Source organism: Podarcis vaucheri (assembly GCF_965113315.1).
Source record: "Podarcis vaucheri genome assembly, chromosome: 8".
Classification (NCBI taxonomy): Eukaryota; Metazoa; Chordata; class Lepidosauria; order Squamata; family Lacertidae; genus Podarcis; species Podarcis vaucheri.
The window spans coordinates 5,595,818-5,609,212 of record NC_138766.1 but is presented as its reverse complement, the minus strand read 5'-3'; the positions used below and the strand labels follow the sequence as shown (position 1 = coordinate 5,609,212).

At 43.1% G+C, this 13,395-nt stretch overlaps 1 protein-coding gene across 4 annotated transcripts in view; it reads left to right on the top strand.

Annotated features, from left to right (window-relative positions):
• NRG2 (neuregulin 2) overlaps window positions 1-9,557 on the top strand; it is a 137,287-nt gene extending 127,730 nt beyond the window's left edge. For 3 of the 4 annotated variants that reach the window (XM_082234384.1, XM_082234382.1, XM_082234383.1), the window contains 5 exons: window positions 227-329; window positions 1,854-1,977; window positions 3,528-3,655; window positions 4,306-4,530; window positions 6,902-9,557. In XM_082234384.1, the coding sequence (XP_082090510.1) occupies window positions 227-329; window positions 1,854-1,977; window positions 3,528-3,655; window positions 4,306-4,530; window positions 6,902-7,553 (1,232 nt within the window). In that variant the 3' untranslated portion in view covers window positions 7,554-9,557. The remainder of the gene's footprint in view (window positions 1-226; window positions 330-1,853; window positions 1,978-3,527; window positions 3,656-4,305; window positions 4,531-6,901) is intronic. The other variant, XM_082234385.1, reaches the window with a different exon arrangement.
• Window positions 9,558-13,395: the final 3,838 nt, after the last annotated feature.

The following is a 13,395-nucleotide window of genomic DNA, read 5'->3' as shown; positions in this document are numbered from 1 at the left end:
TTTTATTGGATTTGATTCACATAGACAGGAAATAGTAAAAGCAAAGGTTTGGAGAGAAGTTGAATATCTACACCTAATGTTGGGTTAGGAGTACAGATTTTAGTGTATAAATCAGGAAAGGAGCCCATTGGGTTCCAGTCTCCTAGTGAGAGGGTTGGTATATTCAGAATTCACATTTTTAAACTGATATGTTTTTAACTGCTCATTGTTTTTATGTCATTTGCAGAAGCTGAGGAGCTATATCAGAAGAGAGTTCTGACCATAACTGGGATTTGTGTTGCATTGCTTATTGTGGGAATAGTGTGTGTGGTAGCCTACTGTAAAACCAAGTGAGTGATATTTCTTAATAGTGAAGAGAGCTTTTATAATGCATGGACAGTTTATGCCATTCTTAAAGTTCCAGTTGTTACCAGCCTAAAATACTGTTGTGTGTAACCTGAGCTCTGAGTGGTGTCACTGCAGGGATTCCAGCACTTACCCAAGGGTCAGTTTCACTGGACACATAGGGTTTTATTTACACCTATATGCAACCTTACTAAGCTTTAGGGAGGAAAAGGAAGGGAGTGGGTCTACTGTTTTCAGCAACTGATGTAACATGCAGTTCCAGAGTGCTTTCAGACGGACAGCTGCTAGTGTCACCAGCAGCATAGCTACATGGGAGGAGGCTAGAGCAGTGTCCACTCGCCAGGAAAGGCATGGGGCCGAGTGAGGCAGAAGTGAGGTCATGGGAGCTCTGGGTTCTTGTTGTTGGTCCCACAAGTGGGTGAATGCTTCCACCCACTGGGAGCTCTCCCCACCTCATTGCCACCTTGCCCCACTTCCATTCCTCAGGGATCAGCACCAGTGTTGCTACTCTGATACCCTCAGGAGCCCATGGTAATTTATATTGTTCACAATTTTAGAAATATAGGCAAAAAGCTGTTGAAGTGCGAATTAGAAAATCTTTAAAGAAAACAAAACACAAAAACTGATAAAGTGGTGCAAACCAGAACAGTAATAGTAAAAGTTTACTGAAGTGTAGATATTATTATTATTTTTATTTATTTATTTATTTATTTATTTATTTATTTATTATTACTATTTTTTCAGCTGCTTTATCTCACTCAAGGCAACCCAAAGTGATTTACAACCAAACAAAAAACCCCACATAGGGACATTGAAACCATATGTAAGCCAATAGGCTCCCTCTCTCAATACATCAATGCACACACTGAAAACCACGCCTTAGTCTAACGAGAACAACAAGGCAGGAGAGTAGTGCTAAGAACAATTCCCAGCTGAAGTAATTGTACTACTGTTCTCTTCATGCATCTCCAGTGTCTTATCTAATCTGATAAAGTTCCCATGTGCAAACTGCAAAGATTGAACACAAGCCAAAATTCTCTCATTCCATCCTTTTGTCCAAAGGGGGACCCTGCCTTCCTTGGCACGAGGATGCAGTAAAAAGAGCTGACCATTGTCAAGCTTTGTATTTCCCTATTTATTTTTTTTAATGTTGATTTCATTTTCAAAGGTTTACATACTTTGCCATCAACAATACGTTTAATTTTTCCATTGACTTCCCATCTCTCCTACCATGATGTTCTATGTTTATCTTTTAATGCTGTATATTTTAACTTATAACACTCCATATATACATCCTACATTATTGGCATTAATGTCTTTCTACTGTTGCTCATATTTCAAATCCTACTGGCATTTTCATGCAATTACAATAGTCCTTTTGATATTCTACAAAAGGTTTCCAATCCTCAAAGAACATTTCGTCATTTTATTCCCCTATTTGTATCTGAATATCTTTTCAGGATGAAGGCAAGCATCAGTAAAATGTATTAATCTGTTTAACTCTTTAGAAAACAGAGAAATCAAATGCATAACCATTTGCGGCAAAATATGTGTCCAGCCCATCAGAACAGAAACCTTGCAAATGGCCCAAGTCACCCCCGGCTGGACCCTGAGGAAATTCAGATGGCTGATGTAAGTAGCGTTTTTTTCAAAAAAAAAATCAGGGTGTGGGAACCTCTGAAATGGCAATGGGGGGAGGGGATAGATCAAGGACAGAGAGGGAAATGATCATTTCCTCCTGCTGCTGCTCCCCCCCCCCGTTCTATTTCTATTTCCCTTCTTCACTTTCTCCCTCTTTCCCCTCCCTTGGCTTTTCCAGAGGCAGTTCATGTAGTAGTTTATTGGTGGGGCTCCCAGCTGCTGCACTGAGAGCTGCTGTATGTGAGGAAGGGAGAAAAGGACACTGAGAGACAAAGGCACAGAGGCTGCTACTTCAAGTCCCTGCAGGTGCATAGCAGCCGAGTGGGCAAGCAGCAGCCCAGATGGTCTACGAACACACCTGGCGTGTTTCCCAGGGATGGGGGAGAACTTTCATTGCATTTAGAGGCAGATCCATCAAATTCACACTTTCTAGAACAATCTGAGAACCAAAACACAGAACCTTCCTTCAAAATTGGCAATTAACTGAATGTTGTGATGTATGTCTCCAATCAAACAGTGTTTACAAATATGCATATACTGTATTCACAGTAAGGTTTGCATTAAAAAGGACCCTGTTAGTAGAAATAACATAAAAATGCATCGTATTAGGACAAAGCGCTTGCAAAAGCGTGCGCATTATGTAAAACCGTATTTTTAAAAGTCGGTTTGGAGACACAAAAATGCCGAATAATTTTCATTGCTGTGGAAATGTGGAGAACTGAATTTAAGATTAGAAAAATGAGATACGGAGATCACTGAAATTTGCAGATCCTTCCATCCTTTGTGCTGCCCACTTTGACAGCCACGGTGTGTCTTCAGGCTGCCCCCACCGCTGCTTTGCAATGCCTTCCAGTAAGGATAACGGGGGAGGACCTTCGTCATTCAGCAGCCCCCACTCTTTGGCTCAATTAATTGGAGGATTCCGGTTTGCTATTATTGTTGTTTCTTTTAAAGATTGCAAGTTAATCTTTTTTTTTTTTTGGTCATATGCAGCCCTGTCCTGGGCTTAAAGGCTGGGTAGGAATTAAACATGATAATAAGTGTTAGTTCATTTTGGTAGTCTGAGATGAGCATCTGTGCATTTCAGTTGGTGCTATTTGGTGTGTGGAAAGGGGTTTCATTCCTCACTGGCTTAGTATTTTGGCAAGACTTAAACGTCTCTAAAGAGATTGGTTTTCTGCTCGGGTGATGCAACTATTGCTCTTATATGCAAGTTGTCTCTGCTGGTGATATGTATTGCTCTGCATCTTTCGTGTTCTGTGCTTTGCTGCTGGGGAGATGCCAGCCCAGAGATTAGCATCACAAGGTCATAAGCTTTTAAAAGCAATCATAAGCAGCACTTCCAGGCAGGCTAATTGTTTTGGAGGTTCTGAAACTGAAGAACAAAAGTCAAGCATATTTAGGGCGGTCTGAATTGGCTGGCCTAATTCTTATCCTCTGTAAATGGAAGCATAATGTAGTATGGTTTATAACAAGCCTATAAATAAAACAATGTTTTCAGCTTAAAATTGATGTCAGATAATTTGTGACTTTCCGCCCAGTATATGTCGAAAAACGTTCCTGCTACTGAGCATGTCATACGAAGGGAAACGGAGACCACTTTTTCAGGGAGCCATTCCTGCTCACCATCCCACCCGTGCTCCACAGGGACTCCGAATTCAAGGCAAAGGTACTTCACACCCCAGCTTCAAAACTCAGTTTTGTCTCAACTTACCTGCATAGTGATCTGTGCATATGCAGACACCTGGGAGTGCAGAAAAGCCCTTCAGTTAATGGCATGATGGAAATGTTCCTTCCGGGCCTGTGGCCTCATTTGCAACAGTTTAGTTTCAGTAATTGACTTTTGCTTGTGCCTCTGACATTTTGCATTCAGATCTCACCTCCCTCATGCTAGCAGGGTCCTCTTATCTTTCTAGAGTCAGTCAGGAAGGAAGAAAGAAAGGGGTGAGCAGCCTGGCTCTCTCTCTCAAAATCAGTTGTGCCCCTTTGAGTGTTTCTGTCCAGCTCTGAGTGGGTTTGAGCAGTAAGAAGGAGTGGTGAAAGGGGTGAGGTGGGTCCCAAAGAAAATGCTCCACATGGAACTCTGTGCTCTTAACCCCTGCATGCCCAGGTATAAGTAGAAACACAGGGTACAGCTGCATTCATTACCAGCCTCCTTTCTAGCCCATCCTCTTTCTCCAAGAAGCTTAGAGCTGCATACCTGGGGTTAGGCCATTTTATTCTCTCACAAGTCAAGCCTGCTAAGTAATTTGCGTGGATCTATGCAGTATGAGGCTGCTGGGAGGGATCCAAAGTCACTTGCTCTGGTTTGATCCGCAGACATGGAAGCCACACTTGGAGCTTGGAGCAGACAGAAAGCCTGTCTTCGGACTGTCAGTCTGGGATTATGCTGTCTTCAGTGGGGACCAGCAAATGCAACAGCCCTGCCTGCGTGGAGGCTCGCGCTCGGAGGGAGGCTGCCTATGCCAGCGAGGAGCAAAGGAGGCCCATGATGCAATACAGAGACTCCGTGGATTCCCTTCGAGACTCGCCACATAGTGAGAGGTCTCGTTTTCTGCTGTTATTCTCGCTTGCTGTTCCCACTTGCTTGTCAGTATGGATGGTGTTTCACAGACCCGAAAAGCAGAGAAAAGTCCCCCCTCACACAATGTCCAGTCTCCCTCATGAAACAGTGAGAGAGAAGGAGGAGGGTGGTGAGAGCTTTGAGCATCAATTCCAGAGTCAAGATGAATAAGCTGAGTTAAAGGGTTTTTTTGTTTTTGTTTTGCAACACACACACACACACACACACACACACATTAAAAGGCCATGTGGCATAATGGCTAAGGGCTCGTCCACACTTACTTTTGCTCTGCATTTCTAGGTCTGGGCTTTCCAGGTCTGTGTCCGACAGTTTTGTTTGTTTGCCCCACTGTTTTCCCTGCAAAAACCTTGCTTCTTAATGCTGAATTGGAGTAAATGGCATTCTGCGGAAAACTTGAATTGCCATTTGCTCTGATTCAGCAATAAAGAGCAGATTTTCCTAGGGAAAGCAGTGGGATGACAAGGACAGCAACACTTGGACATAGACCGGGAAAGTGAAGACCTGTGCCTAGAAAGTGTGGCGCAAAAGGTAAATGTGAATGAGCCCCAAGAGTCTGAATTAGGAGGCCCAGTGTTAAAATTTGCCATAAATCCACTAGATAGCTGTAATCTGTTCCAGCCTCACCATATGCAAACTGGGGGAAACAGCACTGACTTGCTCTGCAGGTCTGCTGCTGTTGCAGAATCACAACAATATAATCTAGGTGAAGTGGTTTGCATGCTGTAAAGCACCACTGTGATCAAAGCTTGCCCCAAACCAGGAGCTTGCCATGTGCTTAGTTCTTTGACTCTGAACACATCTTCCTCACTGATCTCTTTCCCATTTCCTCCAATGCTGCCACGTGACTTCCATCTTAGGCTCACACAGAACTGGAAACTGAACAGTGTGAGCCAGTGTGGTGTAGTGGTTAAGAGCGGTCATCTCGTAATCTGGGGAACCGGGTTCGATTCCCCGCTCCTCCACCTGCAGCTGCTGGGTGACCTTGGGCCAGTCACACTTCTCTGAAGTCTCTCAGCCCCACTCACCTCACAGAGTGTTTGTTGTGAGGGAGGAAGTGAAAGGAGAATGCTAGCCGCTTTGAGACTCCTTAAAGGGAGTGAAAGGCGGGATATCAAATCCAAACTCTTCTTCTTCTTCTTCGAATGACAGCAACAGCCAGGCACCATTACTTTCTTCAGCTGTGTCCTCAAAAATGCTAGAGAACATACTGCTGTAATGAACTACATTGTGGTTAATCCACATCCAACAGAAACAATGTTGAGGATTAAACTCCAGTGATGTACACACTTGAGTAAAACCTAGAGAACCTACCGTACTTTCAATAAACACACATAGCAACCCACCCCATGGGATAAAGAGGCTACGATAATAGGAAGGACATTTAAGTAGAGGAGAGAGGCATGTTCGGGTTTTAAATGCACCAGAGAGTGGTCAGCAGAATAACACAATTCACCTGAGAAAGCATAAGTCTGAGCATAAGTACAAGTTGCTTGGGAAAAGTGATCGCAAGGGTCTGATCTCCGACAATAGGCGGCAGCAAATGCTTCGAGGAAATAAATAACATAATTTTACTATCATTTTCCCCAGAGCTTGTTATGTAGTGTTTTGTCCTCATGATTTTGAAATGTCCCTTGTTAGGAGGGTCATCTTGCATTGTTTCAGATACATGTTTAGGAGTACTCTCATTTTAACTCAAGAAAACCACCATTTTATCGTTCAAATTGGGGGAAATAAATACAATAAATGGACAAAAGTACACAGATTCACAAAATGTTTAGGGGTATGCGTACCCCTGTGTCCCCTCAGGAAAAAACCTCACTGAATTATACGATTGTTACTTGTTGCTTGTTCACCTTGACTTTGGGGTTTTACCTTGCATACACAAGTGGGGTTAGGTTTTCAACCTTAATCTGCCTCCCACTGTAAAATTTAAAAATCACTGAACTGTTTCGCTCATAATTGTTCTTTTCACATGTAAAGAAGTGATCCCATTTGTTTCCTGTGGGTTTTATCTGTGCTCCTAAGTTAAGGTCTGAGCCTCTAACTGAAAAAATGCACCCCTTATTGTTCTGAACCCCATGACAATTCCCACCTTGCTCCTGTGGGTGTGGTAATTCTTCCCAGGCCCCTGGACGATGACTGTCTCCTTGCCACCTCTTTCTATCTCATTGTAAACAAAACACACAAACAGAAAAAAACATTCTGTGCAAGTTGGGCTATTAGAAAGCTTTAACTCAGCCTGGATTTAAAGTTGTGTGCTAAAGGGGGGGGGGGAGAGCTCTTCATTGTGACCCTTCGGCTTGATCCCAATGCCGTTGTTTCTTCTTCCAGGTACGTATCTGCCTTGACCACCCCAGCACGCCTGTCGCCGGTTGACTTCCATTGCTCCGTATCCGCCCACATGCCCACCTTTGAGATCACTTCTCCTAATTCAGCCCATGCAGTCTCTCTGCCTCCTGCAGCATCCATTAGCTTCCAGGTGGAGGAACAGCAGCCATTGCTCCGAAGGTACCAGATCCCTTCCCAAGATATGCAAAGGTATGAGAGTTACTACCAAAGAAGGAGCTACCTGAACGAGAGCACGGGGAGCTTGCCCTCCAGCCCCTTCCGCATCACGGAGGACGACGAATATGAGACGACACACGAGTACATCTCTGTGCTAGATCAGCCAAAGAGAGCGGGCAGCAACAGCAGGCGGTGGAGAAAATCGAAACTGAATGGGCACCTGTCACACAGGGGCAAAATGCTGAGAGACTCCTTTTCAGTGAGCAGCGCCTCGTACAGTGAATCTGATGAGGAGCTGGTGGCCGAGAGCACGCCTTTCCTAAGTATGAGAAACGCGGAGGCAATGGACCCCGATTCACCCCCTCTCTATCGCCTGGCCGATAGCAGGACTTACTATTCCTTCGACAGATGCAGCACGCAGGGAGGGAACCAAGTGACACATAATAGCAGATCCCGCCAAGATTCAGCACCACCTTAGAGGCCACTCCGACTCTCCCTCATGCCCACTCCCATGAACACACCAGGACTGAGGAAGCGGGGAGGAATAACAGAAAAGACAAATTTTTATTTTATATATAAAAAAGAAAAAAATATGAAATGTTTTATTTTCATTTTAGCAATGATGTCTTATAATAGCTAATGGCAAAGACCTTTTTATAAGGAATCTCTATTTATACGTAACATCTTGATTTACAGCTTCTGAGAAAAGAAGAAATCAACAAAAAAAAAATTAAAGAGATGGGCCAATTTTTGACTACTTACAAATCATTAAAAAAAACAAAATTCGTGGTGCCTTTTGCTGTACGCTAATGCCAGAGTCCACAATGAAAATTACGTTTAAGCATTCTTGAGATCATAAGCTTTATGTTTAGGACAACTTGTTATGGAATATTTTAATAAGCACTTTTCCATTTGAACACAAACACCCTTTTAAATTGCTTGATATCTGGATGTTGGTAATCTAGTGCTTTTAAAGTGTTGCGCACACATACACTTTCTCTTTTGTGCTCTCTCTCTCTCTCACACACACACACACATATGCGCGCGTGAGCGCACACACACACACACACACACACACACACACCATATGTGTCAATGTTTCCATAAGTCCCTTTCCCTTTCAGGGAAAATAATATGTACTGGTAATTACGTTTTTTAATACAAGATAAGTAGGAAGTGAATAAAGCACACAATAGCAACAGCCCTTACAATATGTCACTTAGTCTAAACAGATCCATGAGCAAGGGGAAACCAGATAATCAAACAAATTAAATACTTCAAAGCAGTGTGGTTAAATAGGACTACTTTCAGAAATGCTGATTCTGAGATCTGCTTCAGCCCTGCTACTGAGCACAAGCGCTAGCTCTTCATCGGTGACTCTCAGCATCTGCTGTCTGTTCTTCAGAGCCAAAAAGATGCAGCCCAGATTCTGATGCTAGCTTGGTCATAAAACAAACGAGGAAAGTTCAGGGGCTGTTGATGACGTGTGCACACCTATTTTAAAAGCCCAAAGTGAGCTAAGAATCTCTTGAAGTTCATTGCCCGAGCACTAGCTGTCTTCTCCTCCTCCTTGTCACAAGTAGCGTCACCAGCATGCTGGCTCTTGCCGCTACCTCCCCCCCACCCCAGAAAGAAACACAATAAATGCCACTATCAGTGTGCCCTGTTTTGTAAAGACAGTTGTTATTGTAACGTTCTAGCGTTTCATAATGACTTTCTTAAAAATATCTATCTATATATATAATTTTAGCAAGCCGCACGGCATCCCATCGTGTCACTAGCAGCTCTGAGACAGCTTCTTTGTACAGCTGGCAAGAAAACTCCCATGACAGAGAGAGATCCCTTCTTTCCTTTCCGTTCCTCGTGGGGCCCTCCGGTTTACATCCTAGCCTGCCTCTTTTCTTTTTCTCTTTTGACTTCTGCATGTCCTTTGCATTTCAGATACTGTAGATTGGATGCATGGAGAAGCTGTGACTGAGAAGATTAAAATACAATTGCCAGTGTATTTCTTTTAACTTTTAGCAATAAAGTACTTTAAACCCTTTGTTCCTCATCCACAACAGGGTCCAATATAAACGCTGCTAATTTGTCATAAAGATGATTGTAAAAAACAAAACAAAACAAAAAAATTGCTCTGGATTGTCTGAATGTCAGAACTCTTGACTGTTTAACACTTGAACTTTTTTAATATTATAAATAAAAGTAAGAAATGACTACCAAGATTCTAAAATCAATTTCACAGTCAGTGGTGAGAGAGAAAATGAAAGACTGGGAGCCATTATAGGAGGTCTCGATTGGATCTAGACTAAAGTTCTCTGATTTGCAATAGCAGACCTGACCTAATCACCTTCAGTTCCTTCAGTGAAATTGCTCTGACCTGGGCTGTCAAAGCCAATTCTGACTAGGGATGGAAGGATCTATCAATTTCAGATCTCTCAGTTTTTCATGTTTCCAATCCTGAATTCAGTTCTCCACAATTTGCAGGAATGTGTGAATATTTTTTTTAAAAAACACATTTTCATTTTAGTGTGAATTTCTCCTAATAAACACATTTTATACACAATTTTGACTGTTGTACACATTTTTGCAAGCAATTCCCCTTAATAAAATGCATTTTGTTAGTGAAAACATTAATGTTAACAACAATAGTAATTCTGTGTACACTTTCCTGTAATATATCATAAAAAAAAATTAGTTGGAGAATTGCATTGCAAAATTCAGATAAGTGCAAATTTCAAAGGATTTTAGTTCACATATTGTTCCAGAAAGTGTGAATTTGAGGGTTTAGGCTTCCGACATGTACCAAATTGAATCTCCCCTCCATCCCTGGTTCTGACACACCAATAATTTGTCCCAAATTGGCATAAAGTTGCAATTGCATTAATGCTGCAATCCTGTGCAAATTTCCTCTGGAAAAAATAGCATAGGATTTGAATGTACCTGCCATTTTATTGTTTGTTCAGCCAGTTCTTTTTTTAAAAAAATGGGTTTTGCAAAATGAATAGCCTCACTTTTTATATTTTACAAATAATAAGCTTAAACTACAAAAGAAAATAAATACCCCTACTCCCTCCAACCTTCAAACATGGAAAGTCATTGTTCAAATGCCCACGTCACACAGGTAAGTATATTGATGTCTGGATAGCTGAGATGTCATGAGCCTCAGGAAGTCCATATTTCCTTTTCTGGTGTAGGTTCAGCCTTTGAACAGGAGAAAACTTACAAAAATCTATTCTCAAATCACACCCTGAATCCTGATTTTGCAACAAAATGCAGTTCTGTCTAGACTCCAATAAGGTATTGAAGCTACATTGAGTTTCATCAACAGGGAGCCTTGTTGCTCACACTGGGTAAAAGACACAGGAGCCGGCACTGACCTCAGATGATGCTGTGCTGAAAATCATGTGTTTTGCAGGTTGGAGTACAAGGCTCGGGACCTAATGGATAGAAGTGGATGATACCTATCCAGACAGTAAACTGCTGAGTGTCTTGAAATGGCAGCTATTTTGTCATAACCACAACCAGATCCATCATGAAATTAAACGTTTGAAAGATGAGTTTTGTTTTGAGTAGCTTACTAGTGCTGCATACGCCAGCAGCAAAATGTCTGTTTGTGTCTGCTCTTCCTTGCTCTGAGCACAGAGTGCCTTTTCTTAAATCTGTGAAATGTTGGACAGCATGGAAGTGGTGCAGCCTTTAGCAGCAGGTGCAGCCCTAATAGCCATTTTGGGTTATCCCATTCCCCTTTTGACATTTTGTAAAAAGATGGACAGGTACACTGGGGTTTATTCTAGATTTATTGAGATTTTATGCGACTTCTGCTTTCCTTTGCGTGAAACATCATATGCAGATTCATTCACCAAAGAGCCCATAAAGTTATTTTAATGTTTTCATGCATTTCTACATAGGTTTTATTACACCTACCTAATAAAACAGATTTCTTTTCTGCATCTGCCTGATTTCTTTAACATATTGCCTTATTTTTTTATATAACTGCCAAGAGTCTAGTTTTCACAAAAGCTTTGTAAGCATTTTTCTTTGCTGTGATACAACAAGCATTTGCAGATTGCTTGTGCAATTAAACCAAATAAACACTTAGGAATGCCCACAACAATAAGAAGCCAGCAATTATTACATACAGAAATAAAAATGATTGCATACAGAGTCTAGCCAGGCTCCAGTAATCTCTCTCACACTCCTGAGGGGGAATGGCGCAGGTGAGCACGGCTCCTAAAACAGCCTTAGAAGAAGGCCACATTGTGGCACAGGGCGAAGGGAAGCCTGGAAGGAAAGGAGGCTGCTCCAAAAACCTGCTTGGATTTCATGGAGTCAGAGAATTGCAGAGTTGGACAGAGAGTTGGACCAGTTGCAGGACTCTCTTGGCCAACACAGAGCTTGAAGTCAAGGCTCTGAGATTACGTGTCTACCAAGAGCTGCACAACAACACCATCTCACTCCATGGGCTTTCACAGGGTGGGTGGGTGGGTGAGAGGCAGAGAGCAGTTGCCAATAGGCAGTGCAACCTTTGCTGATGTCACATGTGACTCCTTGCGCCTGGGTTTGGGACACATTCTATTACTTCAGTGGCTAGCGGGGGATGAAGTTGAGTATTTGCAGGCTGCAGAGGAGACTCTCAGTCTCCAGTATGAACATGGAACGCAATGGAGTCTGAATTTGGGAGATGGATGGCGCTGTGGTCTAAACCACAGAGCCTAGGGCTTGCCGATCAGAAGGTCGGTGGTTCGATTCCCTGCGACAGGGTGAGCTCCTGTTGCTCGGTCCCTGCTCCTGCCCACCTAGCAGTTTGAAAGTACGTCAAAGTGCAAGTAGATAAATAGGTACCACTCCGGTGGGAAGGTAAACAGCATTTCCGTGCGCTGCTCTGGATCGCCAGAAGCGGTTTAGTCATGCTGGCCACATGTAAAGCGAGATGAGCGCCGCAACCCCAGAGTCGGCCACGACTGGACCTAACGGTCAGGGGTCCCTTTACAATATGTAAGCTACCATATTTTTCCGTGTATAAGAAAATATTTTCCCCCAAATTTTTTAAGTTTAAAATTGGGGGTCGTCTTATACACGGAATGTTGCAATTAAATATATAAATAGATACATGCCATCATCCATATCCCCCCCCCGACTCCCCTCACTATTGGCCTCACGACAAACCCTGGTCTGGTACTCCCCCCCCCCCAGCAGCCCCCACTCCAGACATTGTTCCTTCCACCCGGTTCCCTCAGCCGCCCCCTGGCTACCCAGACCCCCCCATTCCCCAAGCGCACTCACTCAGGCAGCTCTGGCAGTCACAGCTCCTCGATCAGCGTTTGCATCTGCCGCGCTCATGGAATAAATACGGTACATACCGTAAATACTGGGACAAAAGTGCAACACACAGGCAGGAGAGATGGAGCTGCAGCTAATGTGGAGTTACACTGAGCTGACAGGGGCAGCCGCCATTACACAGCTTGCCTCACTGTTTAAATATATGGTACTAAATATACAGGTGTTTTGAATATTTAATAAAATATTAAAGTTGTTCTGTTTGGTGTTTAAAATATTTATTTCTTAATTTGGGACTCAAAAAATAGAGGCTGTCTTATACACAGAAAAATATGGTATTTCCTGTGGGGGGGGCAGTTTATGAATGTTTGCCAAGTTTTGTTGTTGTTGTTACTTGTGACATTAGCCATTGTGGGAGGAAGGCCTGAATAGTCCCAGCTTTTCATTCTCATCATCCATTCTGAGTTTGTTGGAGTCACATTAGATATGGCAGTTGCCTTTTATAGAGAGAACATAACTAACAGCTCACCAAGTCTCATGAGCAATGAGGGGGTGGGCAATTCAGTTAATCCCCCCCCCACACACACACTCCCTCCATCCTCACATTTCTCAGGAAGCCTAGAGCCTCCGTCAGAACAAAGGGAAGGGAAGGGGGTGAATAGCTTAGCAGAGTTCTTGGGCAAACTTGTACATGGTTGTAGCTTCAGCCAGACAGCCCCTAAATGGCTAACAGACATTTTCATTCTATCTCTTTTCACATCTCTGACATGATGTGTGAGATGCCCAGATAATTGTTTGTTCCTGCAATTGTGGGTTTTTCCCCTTTGGGTGCTCTGGGGTAGCAATGTAATTGGCTTGTCCCACTGGCTCAGCAGGTGTACACTTGTGGGTGCCTAGCTGGGTGTGTAAGGAGCTCCAGTTTCCTTGGTGCCAGGAAGTCTGGGGAAAAGGGCTTGCAGTAAGTAAGATGACTTTCCAAGGCCCTGCAGCTAGCCAAGACCAAGAAAGCACACCTTTTTCCCAGGATGGAAGAGAGGGTAGGA